At 40.0% G+C, this 27,480-nt stretch overlaps 1 protein-coding gene across 1 annotated transcript in view; it reads left to right on the forward strand.

Moving 5' to 3' along the window:
• Window positions 1–27,480, forward strand: part of RAPGEF5 (Rap guanine nucleotide exchange factor 5) — a 236,100-nt gene that overhangs the window by 147,274 nt on the left and 61,346 nt on the right. Inside the window, exons 10-11 of the mRNA XM_023216015.2 lie at window positions 15,843–15,961; window positions 16,424–16,512. Coding sequence (XP_023071783.2) covers window positions 15,843–15,961; window positions 16,424–16,512 — 208 coding nt within the window. The remainder of the gene's footprint in view (window positions 1–15,842; window positions 15,962–16,423; window positions 16,513–27,480) is intronic.

Below are 27,480 nucleotides of genomic sequence, written 5' to 3' on the forward strand. Positions count from 1 at the left end.
AAAGAAACTTTGGAACAAAAGAGAGAGCCAGTTTTATTCTGATTGTCTTTAAGGAATATACTTGAATGCCAGATGTTTGTGCACAGAAGCCTTTCATGACTTGTTGAACTATTAAATGCCATTTCCATGATAATTTGGCAATCACATCTGACCTTTATCTCAATTGTCAGTAGATCCCACTTCCATCCCAAGTCAGTAAATCTAAGTTCCTGTCCTTTAGTATTACTCATAAACTTGGCACATAGAGGAGATGTGCACAGACCTGACAGAATTCACCACACCCTGGAAAGAACCTTATTAATAACGATCAGAGTGGCTGTAGGTACCTTCAGCATCTGCAGCTGCACCAATAGTGGTGCCCCGCCCTTTGTGGTTTGCAATTTTTGCATCTTAGCTCTGACTTCTACTTTATGTTCCACATCTGGCTAGTCCAGTTCTTCCGTAGAATCTTTGGGAAAGAACATAGCAAAAGAGTGTCTTGTTGGTCTCATTTTGGTCCAAACCCAAGTTTTTAGATTGCTTCAATCCAGACTAAAGAAGCAAAAAATGATGACTTTTCCTTCTGAGTGATAGATGATAGTAGGCTGCAGACATCTCAGTCTAGGGGACCCTATAAAAAAGAAGAGTTGGGCAGCACAGGCCTGTGGAAGACCCAGTGAAGGGAATTACTCTTTAGCTGAATGTGATGAGCCAGAGACACAGGGATTTTGGTCACACTGGTTATTGCACTGAGGTCTTCAGACAGAGGCCAGCATCCCTTATAATCATCCCTTATGATCTCTGCTGAGCTGATCAGACACTTAGTTTCTCCACCATTAGCAGCTTAATTCAGATTCCTTCATTTGAACGCACAGAGATGATTACAAAGAGTTATACTAGTCAAGTTAGAAGACAATCAAATAGCTCTTTAGCTTGTTGCCACCAGTGGTGGTCATTCAGTGACAATACATAAAGTTAACTTTGTTGATGGCCTAAATAATTTTAGTGTCAGTACAACCTTTTTTTTTATAAGTAGAGCAAAATTTTAAAATATCTGGCCAAGATTTATTCTTACCTTCATTCACTGAGAAAAGCATTTGTTGAGCACCTATGAACAAGACATCACATGAAATAGAACAGAGACAGAAATGAGCAAGGTGTGATGTGAGCCCCAAAGATACCAGCATTTAATGAGACAGAAGCATGTGAAATGAGACAGAAGTATGTGAAAACCCAGACAGGAAAACCCAGTAAAGAAGAAGGGCAAAAACACACAGAAGAAAGGGCCAGGAAAGACTTCCAGATGGGAGGAGAAAGTGCACTTTGAATAAGGTATTTGTTTCCAGAAAATTGTTTTCTCACATTCCTGTAAGGCATTTGCTAAATTAAGCATCATCTTTTTTACTTCCTGGGTTATGGCCAGGTCAGGACATAAATTATAAATGACAAAGATTATAAATCTCAAATCTAAAGGAGGTTGTATATTGGAGTTTACAATTCATTCCCTTCCCCATTTTCTAGCTACAAAATACACTTTTCCAAAAAAAAAAAATTTAGTATACTATACATAGTCCTTGGCCTGTTTCACTGATTGAATTTGTTTTTGGAAACAGGCTTCATCTGGAAGAGGTTTACAGGTGTTTAACAGTCCAGAATAAAGTAGCAGGCAACTTGCTGGAATTTATAGCACATTTCTGCTAAAGAATTTTTGTTGTTTAAAGTTGTTCTCCTACTGTAAAAGTAATATATGCCCTCCATAGAGAATTTAGAAATAATAGAAAACTACAAGGAGGAAAATAAAAATTTAATGATAAACCGCTATTTCCTCCCCCGACCCCCTTGCTGTCTCCCATCTTTGTATTCTGAGACTTTCCTCATATTTTCATAACATGCTTTACTTAGCTACCCTTCCCTGGGGGAATTTGCTATTATAAACTATAATGCACAACTCTCCAAAAATCTTTACCTAAGTTTATATTCTTAAGGATAAATTCCTAGCAGCAGAATTACTACTTATAAATATAAACTGCATTGCTATCTTTTATGTTTTTGCTCAACCACTTTCCATAAAGCTTGTGCTAGTTTTTACTTAAATCAGCAATACATGAAATTACTTGTTTTGTAATCCCTTCATCTTAGCTTTCACCTTCATTGAGTGTTATAATTCTGAGTAGGAGAAACTATGTATCTTTGTTAGGTTGATGGTGGGGCAAGGGAGAGGGAGGAAAATACTATCTTGTTCAAATGTACATTTCTAGTGAAATCGAATATTTGCAACTTATATCAACCTATTTTTCTTTCTTCTATAATTACTTTATTTTTCTCCTTTCTCATTTTTCTCACTGAAATTTTCTCATTGATTTGGACAGTTATTTATATATGAAGGATATAAAATTTTGTCACATTTGTTGCATATTGTTTTCCTCAGTTTGTTTTCTACTTAGTTTGTTTCCTATTTAGTTTTTTTTAAATATATACTTTAAGTTCTAGGGTACATGTGCACAACATGTAAGTTTGTTACATATGGATACATGTGCCATGTTAGTGTGCTGCACCCATTAACCCGTCATTTACATTAGGTATATCTCCTAATGCTATCCCTCCTCCCTTCCCCCACCCCACAACAGGCCTCGGTGTGTGATGTTCCGCTTCCTGTGTCCAAGTGTTCTCATTGTTCACTTCCCACCTATGAGTGAGAACATGTGGTGTTTGGTTTTCTGTTCTTGTTAGTTTGCTGAGAATGATGGTTTCCAGCTGCATTCATGTCACTACAAAGGACATGAACTCATCCTTTTTTATGGCTGCATAGTATTCCATGGTGTATATGTGCCACATTTTCTTAATCCAGTCTGTCATTGATGGACATTTGGGTTGGTTCCAAGTCTTTGCTATTGTGAATAGTGCCACAATAAACATATGGGTGCATGTGTCTTTACAGCAGCATGATTTATAATCCTTTGGGTATATACCCAGTGATGGGATGGTTGGGTCAAATGGTATTTCTAGTTCTAGATCCTTGAGGAATCGCCACAGTGGCTGGAGCTGTTCCTATTCGGCCATCTTGGCACCACCTCTCCTAATTAGTTATTTTTATACACATGAGTGAAACTGTTAATTTTTTATTTTTAAAATTGTCTTTAAAAGGAGAAATCCCTTCCTCATCTGTAAAATTTTATTTTATTTTTTCCGTTCCTTTTGGAGTTGCACTTTTCACTCAGATCTTTTTTTTTTTTTTTTTTTCTTGTGACATGGGTCTCACTCTGTTGCCCAGGCTGGAGTGTGATGGAAAGATCACAACTCACTGCAGCCACAATCCTGCCACCTCAGCCTCCAGAGTAGCTGAGACTACAGGCATGTACCACCACACCCAGCTCATTTTTTGATATTTTTGTAGAGACAAGGCCTCACTATGTTGCCCAGGCTGGTCTCCAACTCCTTAGCTCTAGAAATCCTCCCAACTCACCTTCCGAAAGTGCTGGGATTATTAGCATGAGCCACTGAGATTGGCCTCACTTGGATTTTTAATATAGCTGTGATTTATTTTTGTAATGTAAGATTTCTTGATCAACTATCACATGCATAGTTTTTCTTCAGTTAATTTACTATTTTATCACTAGCATCAAAGACATTCATTTTTTTTCTGGAAGAATTGAAGTTCTCTGATGAACAAACTACCTCCCAAGTTAATATGTTGAGTGCTGATTTAGTAAATCACCTTACCTCTCTGAGCTTCAGTCTTCTCATCTAATAAGTTAGGATATTAGAGGTCTAAGATTTCTTCTAGCTCTAAAATTCCTTTCTTAACTTGAAGACACCCTTCCCCCAAAATTCAGCAATATCCATGCTTTTGAGTATTGAACTCTTTCTGGGAAAATGTCACCATTTTATAAAGGATACCAATTGATGACTCAGGAAGTTCTGAGTAGCTCTTTTTTCACTCTGATCGAATATGTCTATCAATGCTAAGAGTCATTCTGTTCTTTTATGTTCTAAAAATACTCCAGTGGATAGAACTTCTAAAAATTTACTCTGTGAAATGGTGTTGATACAGGACAGATGGCTGATCTAGCATATCCAGCTAGAAGTGTCTGTTATCAGGACATTAAAATGATATTTCAAGTCAAGTCATTAAATATTTGGAATTGTTTTTCTGAGATCAGAATGTCCTGAGGTTCAAAATCTGGAATTCCCAGATCTCTACAATGAAGGAAATGCTTGCTCTTACTGCCTTGAACCCTTAGAAATACCAAGAAAGTAACCTAGTTCTTGATGTTGGTTGGGTTCATTGGCCGCTACCCACTAGCTCCAAATTACTGTTTTTAAAACATGCAAATTTTTGTCTCTTAAATGTCTGTCTCTCACATGAAGAATCTACTCTTTGAGAGCATTCCTACGTTTTATTTGAACTTTTATCCCCAGTGTTCAGCACTAGGCTTTCAGTCAGTGTTTGTGGTACTGGAGCTGATAGAAAAGGAAATTGTGGGTGGTTTGAAATGTTTCCCAGAGTCAAGTACTTAAAATCACATCTGTAAAAATCCAAAGTTGTACCAGCTTCAGGATTCCAGTTCATTGGATATTTAAAGTTTTAAATTAGAAGTTTCCTACCTTAGAGAATTAACCTGGAAATGATAAGCACAAAAGGCAGGAAGATTCATCACCAATAGTCACTTTGTAATATAGAAAAATCTTTGGAAGAATCCATCCCTGGTAAAGAGTGGATGCAGACTTTCAGACTTTAATGGATCATAGGTTGTGGAGCAAAGGTCTTACCTGGGCAGGTTTGTATGTGAGGATTTTGACCTTCTTTGGCACTCCAGGTGCACATTAATATTCAGGAAAAGAGAATTTGTTTTTTGTATGTGTTATCATTCTAATACTAATTCCTCACTTAAATACTAATTCCTTTTTTGTTCACCCAGTCTGTCCTCCTGTCCTCTCCACACCTATTCCCTCCCTTAGAGAAAAAGGCAGGAGAGATCTGCCACTATGCAATCAAATTCATCTTTGTCTTATTTTAACCTTCTCTCTTCCTTTTTACCTTCTGGTTTTTTGTTTACTTTTTTGCTTGCCTCTCAAATCATTTTAGCAATATTTAATTACATCTTACATTCTTTTAACCTGTTTTTAATACCAACCTCCTGTTACTGTTCCATGCACCAAGAGTGACACTTTGTCTACCTTTATCCCAACCTTGTTTCAAACTGTGAAATGGAGTTTCTGACATGGTTACAGCAGAGACTAAAGGCGTGCCTCCCTAAAAACACCAAGGAATGTACAAAACATGAAAAAACAAGAGTGTTTACTCTCCTCACTCCCATTCCATGTGATCTGGCAGCTGCTACAGTAGCTAGAAATTTTTCATTCCATAACTTGCATAAATACTGAAACTCCCCTTTTGATTGCTGCTTTGCCCCCACGGAAGTTCCACACGCATGCGTGCACACACAAGCATATCCTCACGTACACACATGCAGATGCACATTGACACACACACACACACACACACAGGAAATTTGGGAAGAGTGATAGAGTTCCTTGACTTGAAGCCTTTCAATTTTTTAGAGTGTATTTCCTTTTTAAGTTTGAAGAATACTTCTGCTGGGTCTGCTCAGAGGTAAGAACTAGCTTTTTCAAATAAGTTCCGTTTATGAATTAGTTCTTCACTGAGTCAAACACAACTAAGTTTCAGATCCTATGGGAGGAATTTGAGAGGAGTAGTCAAGGCCATAGGAACCAGTCAGGGATAGCGATTTTATGCTGCTCTGAAAAGTCATGTTATCCTCTTGTTATTCAGTTGTAAAGGCTTCTGTAAAACTGCTGCCATGGATTATTCAAACCCTATGGGACAAATATATCTGCAACCAGAATGTAGAAACTTTAATCATAATTTAGTGTACGTTTCTGTCCTACCTTTGGGCTGCTAGTGAAAAGCAGTGCTTCTAGTCACTGGCAATTTTTTTCCCTTTCTTCTTCAACATTTCAGGAAATGCTTAAGGATCTAATTTAGATTTCTGCATCCTCATTTCTTCTGACGTGATCTCAAATAGGCCTCTGTCAGGTCATGTGTGCACACTGTACCATGCCCTCAGTTGCCCATTGACCCAGGCTGCTGGTTTCAGGGAACTGAGGCACTGCTGAAGAGCCCTGGTCCACAGCATGCGGGTGGTAAGTGGCTCAGAGAATCTCAGTGGTTTCCTAGTTTGGCTGACCCTTCGCCTATTCCCTGGGGCCTTCTAACCAGGGCGAGTGGTTGTACCTCCGAGTCTCTGCAGAAGGAAATAACCACCATATCTGGAACAGAGGAGCAGCAGAAAGCAGTGGCATGCCAGCTGCCTCACTTCCGGTGACCATGACTGGCATCACACCTTGTTTGTCATTGCTGTGTTTTCTCCTGTGTATACTCCAGTCGTACCAACAATGAAGGATGCAACTGTGCCTTTGCAGATCATCAGTAACCCTGACCAAAGACCAAGCACCCATAGAGCATTAGCTGTCTCTTGACATTTTATGTTTAAAAATGTAAGAGTCAGAGAGACAACTGAACTTCCTTGTCTCCCTTCTTTTAGTTTTTGGTCTCTAGAGGTGTACACTTCTTGGTGAGTGAGATTTGGGGTGAGGTGAGTAACAGAAAAAAACAAGCCCACATGCCCATGAAAGTGATCAATTTCATCATCCTTAGTCCTCCTCTGGCAGAGGGGCTTAGAACCTCCTTTTCTGCAGGTTCCGTGAGCTCTGTAGTTAACTCCTGTGATGCTCTCTGCCTCTCAGTAGCGTAGACAGCACCATAGGCAGTGGTTTGCATTGCAATGGAAAAAATTTTATGATATTTGTGTGTGTTTTTTAAATTTGGATGATTTTGATATACACATACACATGATCATAGCAAGACCCTGATACAAATTCAGTTTTGTAATACTTAAGTGTTAGTATGCTTGGATGGCATACAGTTACAATATAGTTTGTATATTTTTCTGCCCTCTATTTATTGAGGGCTTTCTCTGTGTCCAGTAATTCAGTTGGGTCTATAAGGTAGGGATTATTCCATTTCACAGGCAAGAAAGCTGATGCTCAGAGAGATAGACCACCCAGCTAGTAAGTGGCAACTCTAAGATTTGAACTAGGTCTGTCTTCGCTTTGGTGGATATCAGTTTAATTTGATTCAGGCCATAAGTTCTTTGAAGGGCTGCCATCATCTGAGTTTAAGTTTTGTGCTATTAAGAATTGGTTATTACCCATGAAATAGAAATTGACCATATCCCTGGCTTGCGGCTTGGTGGAAGGGTTCTTGGTAAGACGTGTAAATCGTTAAACAAATTAGATTTATCTACTCATTGGTGATTGAACCGTAGTTGGGGTGTCAGGGGACTGTGCTAGGCCTTCACTGTCTGTTTTAGTGCCTAAAAGTCCTGGAAGATGCATAATAACCTTATTTTTTAGATGATGCTTTGGAGTTTGGGGAGTATATTTTTATTCTCCCAGAAACACAGCTATTGGATGGCTGCTGGGATTTGGCTGTAGATAAGGCAAGCCCTGTAACCCATGTCCTCTCAGTATAGGTTGAGGCCTTGTCCGCAGCTGTGAACTCAACCGTTCTTTGAGGACTGGCCTCTTCCTGGGTAAGAGCTGGCTCCAAAGACCCTGGAGTCAGAATCAAGCTCCCTTTCTTCTGCCAGAGTGCTATGCCCATTACTCAGACTTAGCCTAGATCTGACTTTAGAGCTTTGGTTCCTGGCTACCGTGGACTAGATTTTGTCCTTTCGTTCTGCAGACGTCAGGCTTGAATTTCCCTTTTCTACCCAAGCCTGCCGCTTGGACTTAGTTCCTCTGAGACTGAACCTCTGCCTCTTTGCTTTTGCTGACCTCTCTGTCCTTGACCTTGAGCCATTCTGATTTACAGTATCTGTCCACTTATCCATCATTTGCCAGGCCATGCATTCATTTAACAGACATTGTTCTGGATGTAAAACCAAACCAACCAAGCCACTGTTCTCATGTAGCTGTCATCAGAGTAGAACTGGCCCTGCCATTTCTCTTCCCTCTTCTACCCTCCATCCCACTCCCAAATCTGGTCATCAAACAAGAACTTTTGTATTGGAACTAGAAGCCTGCTGGAAAATATTTAATAAAATTTAAGCTTTTATGATAAACAGTAACACCTGTGTGATTAACCAACCACTCTCAAAGGTCACATGGGAAGTGTAGATTGTGAAGCAAGCTGTAGAAGCTAAATTACAGTAAACTGATGTGGGCACTAGACAAGAAAGACTGTTAAGATCATAAAGCATGTAGAAATTGGAATCAGTCAAGTAGGAAAATGCTAACACACCCTACCCTAAAGCTTTTAGATTTTTGAGTTGTTTCCTGGACAGCAGGATGATGAAATACATGACCAATATGGTGTAGTCTAAATTAATGAAAACTTAACACAAGCTTCTCTGGAAACTGTGAAATGTGAGGCATGCTGGGCTGTCTCTATTTGCATCCCTTTCTCCATTCTCACGTCTGCCCTGTGCTGGGACAGCGAGTCCTCACCACACACTGTGGAATGCGTCACCCTGGATTTCTTGTCCTCCTGCTCTGAATGGGATGCAGCCGGTGGGAAGCATCGGCAGGAGATCAGAGGGTGGAAGGAGAGAAAGGTCAGGATATTCCTCCTACGTCTGTCTAGCTTCCTCCTGCAGTTCTGGCAGTGACTGCAGCTCCTCCTTCATAGCTTCTCATTTATGCCTCCAGCTCCCAAAGGGATCCAATACTTACCTTTACCTCCCCCTTACCCCTTCCAGCCCAGGGCTAGTTGAGATCTCCCTCTTTTCTAGTCCTGGTTATCTCTCACCATTTTTGCTTAGTTTCATCAAACCTACCTACACAGCTGTAAATAGCCCCTTCATTAAACACTTTCAAAACCCTTGCTGAGTGTGCATTTTCCTGCCAGTATCCAGAATGATCTGTCAAGCTAATACAACATGTTGAAATATATTCATAATAAAAAGACATTGACTTTATATTTCAAGATGCTACAGTCTGTCCCATCTTTTCTGCTCCATTGTGCAGTAGGTTACTAGCTGAAATTGGCCCTGGGATCACATTGCTAGGCTTGCTCTGGTTTTAGGGTTATTAGACAAGTTGTTTTGTATGATGACACTCCTAGAGGCAATGAGATTTAATACATACAGTTTTTCTCTAGTAGCCGGAAAGTTTCTGTTTAGTCATGCATATTGGTTTTCTGTTGGAGTTTGGTCAAGTTCTGTAATAAATATATGTTTATTTTCATATCTATAAAAGTCAGACTTTACCTAGATTTTATAAATGTTGGGATGATGAATCCTATTAATCTTGTTTAGGCTTTCATTAGAGTTATTAATCTTAATATGTGTGGGATTAAAAAAAGGAAAGAACTAATTATCATTATCTAAATACTCTCCTTCTGCCAGAGTATCTTGTACAAAGACGTATTTGTTATGCCAGCTCCTTTGTGGTCGGGTGAGTCTAAGCGGCTCACCTTGACATACATCTGCTAACTTAATCTCTCTCTTAATCAATTCTATCTTGCCAGCAATATTTTGACCTTTTTAAAAAACATCTGTTTACTTTTTTTTTCATGAGAAAAAGAATCATGAGATACATTGTCAGCAAATTATCTAAGGGTTGTTCTCAAACAAAATTCTTTTTGGCTAGAGGAGATTTTTTTTTTTTCAGATAAGTATTATAATTCTGCTGTACCCACATTTATAGAACAGAAACAGATGTGGGTATTGATGGCTTGGTCAGCTAGGCTTTATGTGAATTTCCATAGTACAAGATGGGAAGAGATACCTAACTGCTAAATCATGCGCCTTCTTCCTATTTAGGAGAGCCAACACTTTGGGCTTCTGTGAGAAAAGTGGAATCAAGATTAGTTTTGCAGAATCTTTGTGTTGGAAAGGGTACAAAGCATAGCCCTGACTCTTGATCCAGAATCATCTTCATTTGTTCTATGATATTGCTGATAGACTCTGCTTCAGCTTGAGGGACAGCTGGGTCCATCTCTGCTGTTAATACTTCTTTATATTGGTCCCCAAGCAGCCACTTTTATCTCATCACCCACTAGTGGAAAGTCACCTTTCTAGAACGTCATGAGTAATTCCAGGGCTTCCTCTCCCACAGGGTAGAGTGGCTCAGAAAGTGGAAATAATCTGCTGCTACTTATCCTCCTGAACTCTTCTTTGTCGGACCTTCCAGCTACCCAAACTGTACCTCTCAGGACATATTTCTCAGAGCCCTTTGTGGCTCCCTGGGGCAGATTCATGTGTTCCCTGGCCAACAAATCTGTGTCCACAGACTCATCTCTGCCCAGTTCTTTTTTTTTTTTTTTTTTTTCAATTTTAAGGTAAAACTTACATAACATAAAATTAGCCATTTTAAAGTCTATAATTCATGTCTACCCAGTTCTTGAGCCCATCAGGCCCGAGGCAGCTTATATACTGGGAGCCCCATCTCCACCAGCCTTAACCTGCATATCTCAAGTTGCATAGACATAGATGCCCACAAACACAGCCTTCCTCTAAAGCCAGTCTCTGCCGTGTTTAGCTCTGTTCCTGCCTTGGTCACTGATTCAGGTCTGGTCGACGCTTCTTTTTCCCCTTGCTGGGTCTCGAGCACTGCCTGATCTGAGCTGGCTGAGCTATGGTCACACCACTGCACTCAGATCCTGCCAACTCTCTTCCTCTCTTAGAATGAAAGCCCTTGCATGGCTTTCCCAAACTAGACAAGACATCCAGAACTAAAAACCGGCTATGCTAGAACTTTTGACTTTCACTTTGGCCTAGACCTCCCTGTTGCCCGACCCACCAACAGATTGCCTTGTACTGGCAGTCAGCTCGAGGGAAAGTGACATCTCCTTTGATAGTTGTCATCTATAATATAGAGCATTGGCCATCTTAGGGGACAACTGTGGTTCTGGTTAAGGGCACTGGGGTCGAGCCTGTCTGGGTTCAATCTCAGCTTCGCCATCTCTCTGCTCTGTGATCTTTCTTACTTAATCTCTGGGCTCCCATCTCCATTTGTAAAATGGGAATTTTCATAGCATTAGTCTCATAGGATCATTATAGTGATTAGGTAAGGTAGTGGATCTTCAGCCCTTAGCTTTGCCTGCTGTATGGTAAGCCCTCAGTGTTAGTTGTCATAGGTTTATCTGCCTGGTCATGGCTGATTCCTCCCCAGTTGCCCGTTCCTGGTAGTTCTGTTTGTTGCATATGGCAGTGTTGTCTCCTTAGTTCTTCAGTTGTCGTTACCTCTACCACTATGGAATAAAATTATATTAGCTATTAATGGTCCAGTAACTGATAATTGCATGATGTTTTATACTTCACAAAATACTTATCATATATTATCTTAAGTAGTGGCCAAGGCTTGGTGCTGTCTCACATGAGCTACTCTCAGGCTAAGACCCTGAATTAGAGCAGGTCATTCTGATCTGATGTATATGTAACTCCTTGCCTAGCTTTGCCATTGTCCAACTTAACAAGCATGCCAGCTGTTCTTCTCAGCTTAGCCTGGTCTATTTGAGTGCCTCAGCTAAGCTGATGGTCAGAATGCAAAGCAGGGCAGGCCAGTGCCCTGTGGAGTTTGATGACCACCAGCAGAGTTTGACGATCCCTCCTTAGGAAGAGAATCTCTCAGTAAAATGTCCCTTCTCTCTGGGCTCTGTCACAATTCACCAATTGAAATGTGTTCTTAGAGATTTAAGGTGTTCTTTGGGAGACTGAGGTGGGCAGATTGCTTGAGCTCAGCCTAGGCAAGACCAGCCTAGGTAACATGGTGAAACCCCGTCTCTACAAAATAAAATAAAAAATTAGCTGGGCCAGTGGTGTGTGCGTGTAGTCCCAGGTACTCAAGAGGCTGAGGTGGGAGGATCACTTGAGCCCAAGATGCAGAGGTGGCAGTGAGTTGAGACTGTGCTCCTGCACTCCAGCCTGGGTGACAGATTGAGAATGTCCTCCCACCACCCCCCCACCACTCCCAAAAAAAGAAAAAAGAGATTTAAAGTGTTGCTCTCTAAACCTCCACTTTAAAATGCAAATGCATTCATTCATCCTTTGTTTATAAACGTATTCAGTAAATATTCATTGAGTGTGAAATGTCAAGACCTGGCTAACTATTGGGAATTCAAAGTGAAAGAAGGTAAGAGTACTTGCCCACAACTGAGCTTGGGCAAGGTGGGGACAGAAAGTGCATCAGTAAGTGCTCCCGAGAGTGCTGAATTAGAAGGATACATGTGGTGCTGTGAGGTCACACAGAAGGGCCAACAAGATCAACCTGAAGACCAGGGGGCTTCCTGGAGGAGGTGATTCTTGAAGTGAACTTTGTGGGATAAATAAGTGTTAGGCCAAGAAAGTTGTGAGATGAAAAGAGGTATAACAAGCTATTGGCTACAAATGCCTTCCTATCAGTTAACATCTTCAGTTAATGTGTTCACAGACCTAAGGGCAAACAGCATTGGAACTCGTGCTACTAGTATGACTTCTTGAGTGTCGTAGTGTCAAGCTAGATGATTCTCCGCGTTTGCCATCTGAAAGGTTCTCTGGTACTGCCTGCTTCAGACAGGTTTGATTTTGGAGGAGGAATGAGTCTCTTCAAACTGACTTCTCTCCTTTATAATGAAATTTCCAAGATGTAGTCTTCTCTTCCTCCTTGTTCACTCACAGTTTAACACATTTTCCCCACTCCTGACCTTAAGTGACCTTAGACTTACCATCTTTGTAAATGTTACAGTGTCAGGCAAGCATTCCCCTGGGGTCTCCTGATACAGTGCTCTCCTGGCTCTCCTCCTGACTCATCTTGGTAGTGGTCTTCATGGTCTCTCTGTAAGTAGCTCCCCCATGACTCGAATATTCTCCCACTTTACTTCTTCCCCTTACTGTGTTTTTAGCTCCTTTAATCCCCAATGTTCATAGTTCTGCCTCTTTCCTGCTCCTCCTTAACAATCTCATCCATTACCAAAGCTTAAATAATTCATAAATTTGTCTCTACCCTCGACCTTTGTCCAGAGGCCTGGTTCTTTATTTCTAACTGCTTGCTAAACATCTATGGCAGGCAGGCTGTCTTAGTACGAAACGTCAGTGTTTAAAATCAGAAGCATCGGTCTCACCAGAGCCGCTCCTTCACACACGTTCTCCCCTGTTTAATGGTATTTCCATTCTCTCAGTCACCCATAGTTATCTTTGACCATCAGATCCCATGGATTCTACTTTTGCATTGTCTCTTGCATTTGGCCACGTCTTAGGGTGCTCACCCAGTTATACTTATGTTGTCATTGAGCCTATTAACTTGTCAGTTAAGAGCAGGGTACTTGCCTCACTCATCTTCACTTGCCGCGTGGTGTCCAGAACAGTGCCTTATGCAAAGGAGGCAAGCCCTCACTATTTGTTGAATGAATGTCAATTAAGTGTTTTAATACTTTACCTGCATTTCATGAACTATTTGTTATTTAATATATTTTCTGTTATTAGTTCTCTTAATACTTTTAATCTTAACCAAGCAAGCACAAGAATAAAATTTCATACCCAGAACCTCAACTATGGTACTTCTGTTCTTTCTCAGGATGAGAAATTAGTTAAGCATGCATGGGTCGGGAAACATTAATTTACCTTTTCTTCTTGAGAGTCAGATGTAATACGTAGGATTATTACATTTTTATGGCAATTTTAGATAACATATTTCCCTTTGTACATTAATTTTTCTGCTTTTTCTCTTCCTTATTTTTAATAGGTCTTCAAAATGGAAAACTATCACAATGACATAGATGCTATTGATAGTACATCAATATGATTCAGCTCTTCCCCTGCCTGGCAGAGTGTGGCTGCTGTGCACATAGCCATGTAATACATATTAGTTACACAGGCATTAGAGAAGCCTTTCCCATCCATATGTATGTGCATGGCCTGTGGAAGTTAATAATGCCATATATCACATGCACATAGAATGTAAAACGTACTTCAGAATGATAGCAAGCTCATATAAAATGAGTATTGGCGCATGATTAAAGGAAACCAGGGAAATATTTTTGTCCTTTCAAAGAACAGAATTATTTGTTTGTTCTGTGTGTCTCAGCATCCCAGACCGTCATTCTGCCTTTTTGTTTTGTGGTTTTCTGGTTGTTTTTTTGTGTGTGTGTGGGGGGGGCGGGGGTTTGGTCAATATATGCATTTCTCTGCAGCCACTTTATTTCACTTCAGCCACATGGATAACAAAGGAACCCCTTTGGAGAAATGAAAGATAGCAATTACACATTGGTATTCATGTTACGGGAGTCCCACTGTCGTCCTCAGGGAGTTTAAGAATGAATATCCAGCATTAATTGCCACAGTAACTGCATGCGTCTGACCTTGCTGAAATGTAATACATCGGTTTTACATAGTGAAATTATTTACCACTAAAAGATTAAAAAAGAATGATTATAAAATTATATTGCTGTTTAGAATGACACATATTTTTTGTTTTTAAGAAAATCCTGGAGGACTTAAATGATTAGCTTACTGCATTTTCTTAGGAATCAGAATACCAGGAGGTAAAGTCACAATTTTATCAGTGATTTGGCTGGCAATTAGGGCAAGATTAGTGCCTTCCTATTCTTATGAAAGGTGAATAAAATACATTGACATCCCTGATTAGCCTGTAGAACCAATTAATAAGGCACAATGGATATTTTTTTCTCTGTTGGGGGTGGGGATATCCTCTTTTATATTTGTACCTGACGATAGGTAGGTAGGATTTTCTGTCAGTAGGGGAAATGTGCTAGTAGCCCTGAGCCCATAGTGCCCTTTTTAAAGAGGTGACATCATCTTTAAGGGGAAACCTACTTACTATCAACTTTTCTTCCTTTAATCTTTTGCTCAAATCCTCAGAAATAGGGAAGCTAGATTTTCTGACATGCATCTTACAGTTCCTTTTTCCCGGGCTACCTTACGCTTACTGGGTATTGCACACTGGGAGAAGTTCATACTAAACACTCTGAAAGTGTTCATGGCTCCGAGTTGGAGGCCACCCTGCTGGGTCAGCAGCAAGCTGTCCTCTGTGACAGAGCCACGTCAGCGGGCCACACTCGCTCTGGGCTGTGGAAGCTGTGTGTGCAGAAATGAATGATGGTTCAGCCGTCTCTCCTTTTTAAAAAGGGACTGAGGTGAAGAAAGTCTGTGCACTCATCCATGACATCCGAATTTCAGCCTAGACGAGATTCTAACTAGAGATCCATTTTGCTTGTATTCTGGCAAAACAAGTACATGATAAATTTGAAGGCCCTCTCAAGTCTGAAAAAAAATTGAACTGAATGATGGAGTGGGTAGTTTTTTTTTTTTTTTTTTTTTTCCTTGCCTGCCTTTTAAAGTAAGGGTGTAAAGTAAATGAATATATGTATTGATTACAACTGTGGAATATGGCTTACTCATTGTCTTAATGTTTAAATAATGTATATTTTGTATGATTCAACTTTAATAGAGTGTTTAATAAACATCTGCCAGGTAAAAGAGAATATAGTACACATGTAATTAGTATATTGTGCTTTTTGAAACTTTGAATTTTGTAGTCTCTAAATTGTTTAGATAGTTTTAAAAATAAACTCTGAATTCCACCTCCACTTTGTTTTCTATTTCCTTCAAAGTATGTATGTCTCTAATGTTGTAAGTTTTCATAGCATTTGAGCCTGGATACTTTAATATTAGAGGGAGATTTTTGACCAAACTCCTAATTTATTCTGAATCTTTAAAGAGATGATACTGTAAAGCAACTCTAGAAAATATAGCTTTAGTTAGCTCCTTCCCACCCCTGCCCCTTTTAATTTTCTCTCTCTTTTTCCTTCTCTCATCCATCATCCCTGTCCACAATTAAAGCAAGATGATGAAGTGACGACTGTTCAGGTTAAAGAGCAAGACCAAAGCGTCCTGGTGCTGAAGAAAGTGCAGTGCTGTGGCCCAGCCCCCACAGCTGGGAGTGCTGAGAGCCATTGGAGGTGAGAGTTTCCCTGCAGCCACAGAGGCACGCGCTCCTGTTTCCTTTTCCCTGTCTGCCTTCCCTTCCTTGCTCCATCTCTCTAGCTCTCTGCCTCCTCTACCCTCCCTCCCTCCCTCTCTTTTCTCTCCGCCTCTCCAGCGTTCTAGCTGACTGCAGAGCTCTTAGCAGCCAGATGGACTCAGTTCCCAGTGAAAGGACAGGGATGGCAAGATCTTTTAGCATTTAGGGGATGCCTTTGTTAGTAACCGTTCACAATGGGCAGCTCCCGGCTGAGGGTCTTTGACCCTCATTTGGAGAGGAAAGATTCCGCCGCGGCGCTCTCAGACCGAGAGCTGCCCTTGCCTACCTTCGATGTGCCTTATTTCAAATACATCGACGAGGAGGATGAGGACGATGAATGGAGCAGCCGCTCGCAGTCTTCCACCGAGGATGACTCAGTGGACTCTCTGCTCTCTGACAGATATGTGGTGGTGTCCGGGACCCCGGAGAAGATTTTGGAGCACCTTTTGAATGACTTGCACCTGGAAGAAGTCCAGGACAAAGAAACAGGTAAGGCTCTGAGTAGCTCATGCTTCCAGACTTACAGCAGCTGATGCCCTTGTCAGTACCCTCAGGGGCAAGGTTCCCACTGTTAGCTGAAACCGGGGTGGGGAGAAATAGCATATGCTTTGTGCAACTCATCCCTTGCCTTGTGCTGATTTGTTTAAATCCAGTAAATGGACACATGTAGATCCCAAGCAGCTTCCTGGGAAGTAGCTGTACAAAGAAAATGATATGAAGGCAGCTATTCTTGTTTCTTTGGCAATTTTTCCCAAATCTCACCTAAAGGCAGTTGGCAAGAGACCAACATTCAATAGCAACATTCAATGGAAAGAAATACAAGGGGGAAGAGGGCTAGCAGGCGTTCACCTGGCATGTAGGCAGTGCTTTGCTGCGGGGAGCAGCCTCTGTGTTGAAATGTCAACAATTAATGCAACTACTCAGCAGCTACATGCTTAGTGGCAACTTCTGCCTTTTTCCAAGTGGTTTTACCAACTGCCTGGTCAGAACAAGCCCTGAGGTGCAGACTGTGATACTTCCAGCTTTTCAGAGCAGAAATTGTAATGCACTAAAGCCTTACTGATCAGACTTCTTGTCTTTTAAATTTAATCTGAGAGTAGAACACTCACTTTGCTTTTTCACCCATGCACTTTTGGAAACACTACTATTCCACTTACAAAATGACTTATTGGTAACTTCCTTTATCTCAGAAGGGAGAGTACTTGCTTCTCTTAACCAGAATTTGTAATTTGTTCCATGCTGGAGCAGTTATTCCAATGAATAGGCCTCTGACTGTAGCCTGCATTTTGCAACTTGATCCCTTAACTAAAATGCACTTTTTGCTCCTTCCATAGCACCTGTGAGACCCACAGTTTCCTTAGGTTTTTACCATGCAGGAAGGATTTTGAAAGGACAGCTTAGGTGGGAACAAGAATTTCCTTGTGTCCCTGGAGTTTTGTCTGAACGTAAGTGATGTCTGGGTTTATATTGCATTATAAAGGACAATAAGAGAAACAAGAATGTGTGAAATACGTAAATGGGCAAAAAACAGTATCAAAATGACCTAACCATGTATCCTACAGTAAAGTTATTGTGTGATTTTAAAATTCAGATAGATACCCTATTTTGCATATGTCTGAAGACAAAATCAATAGTTGTCATTTATATACACTAAACAAACAGCTAAAAGAAAAATATATTCTCTTGGCATTTGCTGGGTTGATTTTGTATGTCTATAGATTAGTATTTTGTGCATTTGAGCACTATTCCCATGTTCTGCTTCATCAAATATAATCATCATGGAAGGTGGGTCTAATTTTCAGTCTACTGATTACCAGACTGCTTTACACAGGTGTTTTGAGCTAGAATGCAGACAAATGATGTGTCATGGAAAAGACACTTTAGTAGTACTTTGTTCTTCTTAATACCACTACAGTTGTGTAGTGCAAGACTTTGTGTCTGGGTTATATTAGTAAGCAGGAAAATTATTATAACCTGCCCAGGCCTAGCTTGATTTCTTTTTCTTTTTAATTGTCATGAGTTTGTGTTCTCTTTGCTTTTGAGAAAATGGCTCAGGTGCTCACAGGTTCCCGCTACTTAACACTGAGAATGACGAATCACTCTTATTATTGTTGCCAATGTCAGAATTTGCCTCCTATTGGGAAATATAGTGATTTGCATCCTGTCCAGTGACTTATTCTTGCTTTCTTCTCAGTTATACCAACCCTTGGATCATGTATGTCACTTCTGCCATGTGCTCACAAAGCCAAGAGGACCAGGACTTCATGGCTTGACTCTCCTAGCACCAACCTAAGTGGGGAAGAAGGGGTTGGTTGGGGTCACCTCACCTAATTCCTGCTCATTTCCTTAGAGTTTGGGGGAAGGACACACATGAAACGTTAGAGTTTTGCGGAGCCATCTGAGTGGCAAAAGTGGTAACAACTTTCACCAAAGAAACATTTTATGAAAATGGAAAAGTCAACTTTGGAGAAAATGATTAATGTGTATATAAAAGAGATGCCTAAGTGGAAGTCAATGTAGCTCTTCCAAACTTGAAGAACGACACTTGGAGAAAACACAACAGAAAAGCCACCACGTGGTTTCTGTTAATAAGATTATAAGAAATATAATAAATATAAAATAAATGTGTGCCGATTGAAGAAAAGGAGATATTAATCGCTCAAATACTAAGCGAATCAGATATTTAAAGTAACAGGACCCCTTGTCGCCGACCAAGGTGAATTCTAGTTCTTTATCTCAGTCAGGTAAGCAACCCTCATTATCAAAGGCCCGGGTGTGCAGGAGCTGAAGAGAGTTGCATAAACCATATGGAGGACAGATGGAGGAAAATGAGAAGGGGCTGCAATAAAAGTACACAGCAGCATTTTTATGTTCTTGAGCACCCCTTTTAGGGAGATGGAGCCATCTGGGGCTGCGTGCAGCCATATGGTGGCCCTCCACATGGCCCAATAGCAGTGAGGAGGAGAGGGTCCATGGGAGACAAGGAATGGTCCTGGAGACTGGGATGAGCCTGTTCTGAATTCTTACATTTTTGGACCCACCAGAGGCTGGGGAGTATAACTGAACAAGGGATGTGAGTAATTTCTCATCCCTTTCCCACAAAAGTCACTAATTTGTGAAAATGTAGGTGCAGGACCCAATAGAGGAGGCCCTCTGTGCTCCCATAGGACAAGTGGAAGTGATTACTGATTGATGTTAACATACAACTAAAGTTTACTCCATTGAATATAGCAGGGAGGAGAATGCCAGGGCTATTAAAATAAGGCATTTCTGTTGTTTCTGGACTCAAGAATAGAATAGGAAACAACTAAACAATTCATATAGTATTCTATCAGCAAATCAAGCTTTTTAAAGGAAGAATAATTCTAGAGATGAAAGCAACCTACTAATGATTTTCCTAAATGAGTTGACTCACGCACACCTACTATACCTATTTTCATAATCCCTCAAGTACATAGGCTTCCTCCTTGGTAGTGAAAGGAACAAGAAGTCATCCAGTGATATCTGTGGAATGAAGGAACGCATGAGTGAATGAGTGAATTTCTTTCTTTTTTTTTTTTTTTTTTTTGAGATGGAGTCTCTCTGTCACCCAGGCTGGAGTGCAATGGTATGATCTTGGCTCACTGCAACGTCTGTCTCCCGGGTTCAAGCGATTCTCCTGCCACAACCTCCAGAGTAGCTGGGATTATAGGGGCCCACCACCTTGCCCTGCTAATTTTTGTATTTTTGGTAGGGACAGAGTTTCACCATGTTGGTCAGGCTGGTCTTGAACTCCTGATCTCGTGATCTGCCTGCCTCGGCCTCCCAAAGTGCTGGAATTACAGGCATCAGCCACCGTGCCTGGCCGAGTGAATTTCCTAAACTCTTAAAGAGAAGATCAATGGGAAGTGCTGATAAGAAACAAGCAAACTGACCAGGCATTTGGGTCTTTATTTGCAGCCAGTTTTGAAATGTTCATCCATCTGTGACAAGATCCCTTTTTGTTTACTAAGTTAGCAGTAACACTCCCTGAGAGCAAGCACTAATGAAATTCATTGTCATCTAAATTTTTCAGCATTTCTTCTTTTGTCTGATAGTTCTTCATTGTTTAAAGTAGGAAAACTATGAGTCTGGTAACTAGATATTTGTGAACCTAGACAGTGATTGAGGCTGTTTTCAAAGATTTCCTTTTTTTCCCCCCAAGGTTCAGGTTTTGCCTTGAAATATTTTGAAGTGTTAGAGGAAAATCAAGTTGTTTTTGGAGCTTTATTTTTTCCCAGAAATGGGGCAAACATCATTGGGCATGAGATTTACGTGAGAGAATTACAAGGAAGGCAAGAAAGAAAAAAAAAAAGAGGAGCTGTGAGAGGAGTTGAAGGGATGGGGGAGCAAGTTTGGGCCCAGCCAGTCCTGCTGTGTTGTGGTCCTGCTAGTGACTGTACCTAGTTAACCCTTTCTCCTGCCTAGAGAGGATACAGTGTGTTTTGCTTACAGATGCTTCTGTAGTGAATGATGATTTCTGTTTCAAAGCAGGGGGAACACTGTGGATTATATGGAGAAACCCCTTCTTATTGATTTTTCTTTCAGAATCTGTGTTATGACAGGTCTACCTTAGGGAAAACATAGGAAATATGTTATTTCCCATTTCCTTATTCGTGTTTTTGAAGAAAATGTACTTATGATTACAGGTTTCCAAGAAAAAAAAAGCCAACAGAGAATAGAATAGTAGGAATAGGTAAAGCCTACCAGCTGATTCTCATTAGGCCTGACCTGATTTCTTTTAGGTATGGCTGCTTTTTTTTTTTTTTTAATTTCATGAGGTTATCATTCAGTATATTCTGTTAACATGCCTCTGTGTGGAAATGTCTACACAACCTGCCTTGATTCTTTCAGAGATACCTCAGTGTTGGGGGGTTGGCGTTTAGCAGCACATAGTAGGTTGAGCATGTGATTGAAGAAGTGAGTTCGTTACTGTCCTAAAGAGGAAACAACCTCTGTGAAAGTGGCTGTTTTATATTACAGGAGTGTCTCACTCAACTGATATAGTCCAGAAGCTCTTGATGGTCAACCTAGTGACTTTTTTTTTTTTTTTTTGAAACGGAGTCTCACTCTGTCACCAGGCTGGAGTGCAGTGGCACTATCTCGGCTCGCTGCAACCTCCACCTCCCAAATTCAAGTGATTCTCCTGCCTCAGCCTCCCGAGTAGCTGGGACTACAGGTGCGAACCACTACGCCTGGCTAATTTTTGTATTTTCGGTGGAGACGGGGTTTCACCATGTTGGCCAGGATGGTCTCAATCTCTTGACCTCGTGATCCACCCGCCTCGGCCTCTCAAAGTGCTGGGGTTACAGATGTGAGCCACTGCGCCCGGCTGTGATGTTTTTTAAGCATTGCACTGATAAAACATTGAGTAAAGTGAGGGCAGGCACCTCATTTTCTATTAACTTTTTAATCTTGTCTCCTGCCAACACCAAGCTCATGATAATCCCTTGATATTTAATTATGTAATTTTCATGGAGGAAAATTAAGAATATCTTTCTTCTTCTCCTTGGAAAGATAGAAGACAATATAAGTGAACTTATTCCTTGCTTACCTTGCCTTTTAGCATTCCTGGAATGATGCTGGGTGCCTCTATTCCAGGCTTTTTCTCCCAGGTTGCCAGACCGTAATAACCCTGTAGCAGCATGTCTTTTGCAGTACTCAAACTTTTTGAGGGTAGGTAAATATTTAGATGGCAGTAAGTCTTTTCATGCTTTTGTACAATTGTATAGGTACATGGAATTATCTTGTATTTATATCTTTTTATTTCTGTAAGGTCATGTAATAAACAGACCAGTGTAGCTTATCTGTAGCTGCACATTAGCAGCACCTGGGATGCTTTTAACAAAACAGCAATGTCCCGAGATCCTAATTCCGTTGGGCTGAGTTGGGGCCTAGGCCTTCAGGCCTTTAAAAGTCCCCCAGGTGTTGCAATCTGCAGCCAAGTTGAAAGCCACTGAAATAGAACATTGTCTCACTTCCACGTTTTGAAAGACCAATTCCAGGTTTCTAATGGTTATAGATATACAGAGAATTAGGAACTTCTTTCCCCCTTTCCAACTCCTCTGACAGGACTGTATGTCCAGCCTCATGTGCGCTGGCCCCTGCCCTGGAGTTCTGCAGCCTGAGAAGTTCATAACTGACAAACCTACACTGCCAGTCCATCCATTAAAGTGGTTTTGGATAAAAGGGCACCATCAGAGGGCACAGAGGTACCGGACACACAAAATGTTTGGTTTTTCATCTCTTGGAATGAGAAGATGTGACTATAGTGAACAAAAACCATTTGGATTTTTGTGAGTTGTGTCACACGACACAAATTCCTGGGTGGTCCTTAGGTTTCACAGCCAAGAATGCTTCTGAGAGAAATCATATTTTAAGAAAGGAGAAAATGCACATAGCAGAGTAGAAAGGTTACTCAAATAAGATTCTAAAGTCTTGAGTACCAGATCTGGGCTTCATTAAAAAAACAGCCAGAGACTTTGAGCAAGTAATAAATGAAATGATCTCTGAAGTATATCTTTCATCACTAAAACCCTTTGATTCAAAGGGATCTATATTTTCTTTCCTTGCAAAATATGTTACAGAACCATAGAATTTTAGATGGGAGGGAGACCTGAGAATTCGTGTAGGTGACCTCCAAAGTCATTTTATGCTGTAAACACCTCATGCAGCCCTTGCACGAGGGCTTAGGAAATTTGGTCTAATTTCATATTACTGCTACTTTTCTTCAGCCTCATAGAGCTGTTAGAATGTTGACAGGGTATTAAGCTTAGAATCCAAGGCTGAGTGGCCATACCTGGTGATGATTTAACTGTGTTTTTATATAACCTTGTCCAATGGGAAACTTTTTAAGTTCCTTTGAGAAATTATGCCATAACATTTCTAAAGAATAGCTTTGATTTATCACCCTACTACTAAATTCCATTTGCGGAGTTTTATTACCAAGCCATTTTGGGATATTCAGAAATAGTGTTGCAGGAGAAAAGCAGCAGTTTTCCCTCAGTGATGAAATATATGACATCATATCTCTTCTACTAGCCATTTCCCTGCAATTCCTTAACTTTTAGCTTTATACACTACTTCTATAAAAAAATGTAACAGTGCATTTTTAGTTTTGAGTTTCTGCATGCACCTGAATGAATACCTTAGAAAAATTTAGTTCCTTTATTTATTTAATTCCTTTAAATATCTTTGACCTCCAATTGCATAGGCACTGTTCCAAATGCCAGGGATACAAAATAGACAAACTACTTACCCTCCTGAAGGCTTATATTCTATTGGAGGGAATCAAACAATAAACAAAATAAGTAAGAAAATATTGTATATTAGATGATGGGTTGCTAAATAGCCAATATCATTATAGGCATGTATTTGGGATAACTATATCCATGTCTTTAAAAATAAAAAAGCTGGAGGATATTTTAATGTATTTAAAGTATTTTAAGAATTAGTGTGAAACCTCTAGTCAAATGCAACAAATTTCAGAATCAAAAGAAACACACTTAATTGAAATTTTAAAAATAACATAAAATAAATTTGAAGTATGTATAGGTATCCCCAGATGGTGTAAATCACTATTGTTAGAACCCATAGAATCTACATTTGTGGAAATGTTTGATAAGGATATCAGCCTTTTACCATCTTAAACTGTGAAGATCGCTTTATCCAAGGCAAATAACTGGACTGGGCTGCTACTTAGTCTTTTTCAGCTTTTTGAAACTGTCACTTTAAAATCTTAGATTTAAAGATTTGGGCTCACTTTGGGAGCCCAAGGTGGGTGGATGACTTGAGGTCAGGGGTTTGAGACCAGCCTGGCCAACATAGTAAAACCCCGCCTCTACTAAAAATACAAAAATTAGCCAGAAGTGGTGGCGCTGAGGCATGAGAATTGCTTGAATGCTAGAGGGGGAGGTTTCAGTGAGCTGAGATTGCACCACTGCAGTCCAGCCTGGGCGACAGAGTGAGACTCTGTCTCAAAAAAAAAAATAAAAATAAAAATAAATCAGATTAATTTGTTTGCATACATGCTAATAATAAAAAAAAAAATCAATGAAAGACTGAATTCATTAGCACAAACTCCAGCTGCCCGGGGTGTGTGTCAGATGCAGATGAAGAGTACCACTGTTTGGTAAGGGCTTGTTTTTCCAGATAAAGCAAAGACTTGAAACAGCTGTCCACAGTGACAGTACAAATCCCCAAAATGGTGTCAAGAGAGAAAAAGTGCTCAAGTTAGAATATGATTTCTGTCCTACTTTATAATGTGTGTGCTGTGGTTTTTGTTTTGTTTGGTTTGGATTTTGGTAGTTCCTTGAGCTTCTCTCCTAATTACTGATACAGAGAATGTAATGTATGGTATTTGCTGACCATAATCGAAGCATTGGAAGGCTTTATAAATTAGTGTTGACAAAGTGATGAGATAATTAGAATTGTATAGAAATTTTCTCAGTTATTTCACTTATAAAAGCAGAGGCTTTAGGCCACATGACATTTGAGAACCCTTCCAGCTATGAGAACCAGGTTCAAAGATTACTCCAGACACCAATTTATTTATTCAAACCTTGTCCCATTAGATGGATCCTTGTGCAAGATAATTATCCCCATTTGATGGACATAGAAGCCAAGGTAGAAGTTAATTCAGTTGCTTCAGTGATTGAGTTACCATTTGAATCGGGAAATGAGCCCAAATATATTCCGAGTTTTATCCCAAAGATTATTTTTGCTAGAGACTGGAATCATGGGTGAAAAGCATACTTGAAGTAAATATCTACCATTCAACTCAAGCTTTAAGCCCCAAATCAGGTGCTTCAGTACCCACTTAAGGGCGTTCTAATCTCCAGCACAAAGACCTGCTTCTTGGATTCCAGCTGTGAGCAGAATGGCCACTGGGTGAGCTAACTGCTTCAAAAAGGTTGAGAGAGAGAGAGAGGGCGGTCCTAGTTCCAGCTGACACTGTATCAGACTACTCACAAGAGAAGTGATTCAAAATTAAATTTTGACTGTGGATTTCATTTGAGGTGCTCATCTTCTGGGTTAATCTATTCTCACCACCTTTGAACATGCAATATTATGTATGATAACAAGGGAATTGATGCTTTTACACTGCCAGTAGCTTGTGGGTTAATTAATACCCTTGTTGTTAATGAAGCAAGGTGAAGTGAAGTGAGACCCAGCTGAAGCATAAGATCATTAACATACACTGATTAATAATGGAAATGTGGAAGTTTTCATTACAACACAACCAATGGGCAAAGGAAGATATTTAACGGATAAGGATATATTTAATATGAGTATAGCAGACCTTTCAGGGAAACAGTCTCGATTTAGAATGAGAATGGATCATTGGAATGCATTTTTTTAATTGAATCATTTTCAGGTTTATACCACATTTGAGCTGTAGTTTATAATCAGAATTTTAATTTTACAAACAATTTCAGCATGGAAGGTTATGCAAATGTTACAGTTTTCCAAATAAGAAAGTACTCAGAAAAATGTAGACTAGTTTATTCAATGATTACCTGATATTTCTAGTGAACTATGTGGAGAGATGAACACTTTCATTAAAACTTTACTTTTATCATTTGCTTTCGTCCTCCACCCTTATTTATTCTGTGTCCACTGTTGGAATTTACTATAATAAATGCATAGGAGTGTATATGTATATTTATTTATAAAGTAGAAAATAAGACCTTGGGTAACTAAACTTGTCATGTTTAATTAAAGGGAAACTACAGTTGGCTTCGCAGATGTGGCTTTTGCCACAGAAGGTTGACCATTTTACAGCAGATTTTGTCAAGGGAAAGGTCAAGTGGAAGTCTAAAGCATGCTAAACAAACCAAAGTATTATAGGGTTCTAGGAAATTAATTTCAAGAGGATCTGAAGATAGGAAATGGAAAAAGGAGTGCATAAGGGGGAAAGAATGACCTTAGAAATTAGATCCTTAGCTTCCAGACTATAAGAATTGTGGAAAATGTGGGCATCTTAACAGTTTATGGACTTTCTTCTTTAAATACTTTGAAGGAAAATGTCAACCACTTTCTGACAGGTTAGAGTGGAGGTTTTGTGCTAGAGGCTGAAGGTGAGATAATCTGGAGGTTTCCTGCACACTGTGTTCTATCTAAATGACATATGCATGTGACTGCTTATTTCCTCAAAGTCAGTTTCAGTGCCGACCTCAACCCCTGAACCCCGATTTTCCTATGTAAACTGCAGCCAGCATGGAAGATGGAGAAGTCAGTGGACTTTCTAATTCATTCATATTTGCATATTTTTTCTTTTTATCCTTTATTTACATTTATTTGCTTCACCTGAAATACTTTCCCTCTACCTCAAATACCCAACTTGACACTCATCTTTTTAGCTAGACTTCCATGGAGAACTTTAGTTCTTTCTTTGTAGTTAAGTAAATTTCTGATCTCTAGAACAACTGGGGAATAAATTATTACAAATGATAAAATATTCTACTCTACTGAGAGTTGCCCTAGTATGTACAGGAATTGTCAAGTTTCAGAGAATCAAAATATATAAAATTACAATCTATTTTCAAACATAATTTTTTTTTTTTTTTTTTTTTTTGTGATGGAGTCTCACTCTGTTACCCAGGCTGGAGTGCAGTGGCACCATCTCAACTCACTGCAACCTCTCCCTGCCGGGTTCAAGAGATTCTCCTACCTCAGCCTCTCGAGTAGCTGGGACTACAGGCATGTGCCACCACGCCTAATTTGTATATTTTTACTAGAGACAGGGTTTCACTGTGTTGGCCAGACTAGTCTCAAGCTCCTGACTTCAGGTAATTCACTCGCCTCGGCCTCCCAAAATGCTGGGATTACAGGCGTGAGCCACTGCTCCCGGCCTCAAATATAAAATCTAATGGCAAACTATGAGGACCTAATAATAGTCCTTGCTTTTATTGTTATATGGATAAGATATTGGCTTACATCCGTATAATCTCTTTGACATAGGATGAAGGCTGCATTTGAAACATAAATCCTCAATATAACTTGTTTTTCCTAATAAAAACAAATTTGAGATAGATAACACCTCGTTTAATATTCTCTTGATATCCTGTCTCCCTAATAGGTACCCTTTAAGGAAGAAGGCTACATATGTTACTTTTCTATTTCTTCGCAAAAATAATTTCTACAGCATCATTTCCCAGTTCGGTTAGTGCTAACTGGGGGTTTATTTCTTTTGAAAGGAAATTTCTGTTCTAAAACCTTTAAAAACACTTAAATTGCCATATTTTCTCAGTAAGTTTTGTGTCTCTTGGCATATTTAATATTGCACTTTAGTAGAAACGCATGTGGTTTTGTTAGTGTCTGGCTGTATTTCCAGGAACCTGTTTAAATGTGTGATTTAAGTGGGGCATTTCTGGAGCAGCAAATTGAAGGGAACAAGAGATACTGAAATTCATGAAGACAAGATATTGTGTCAGTTGT

The sequence above is a fragment of the Piliocolobus tephrosceles genome, chromosome 8 (assembly GCF_002776525.5).
Source record: "Piliocolobus tephrosceles isolate RC106 chromosome 8, ASM277652v3, whole genome shotgun sequence".
In the NCBI taxonomy this organism is placed as follows: Eukaryota; Metazoa; Chordata; class Mammalia; order Primates; family Cercopithecidae; genus Piliocolobus; species Piliocolobus tephrosceles.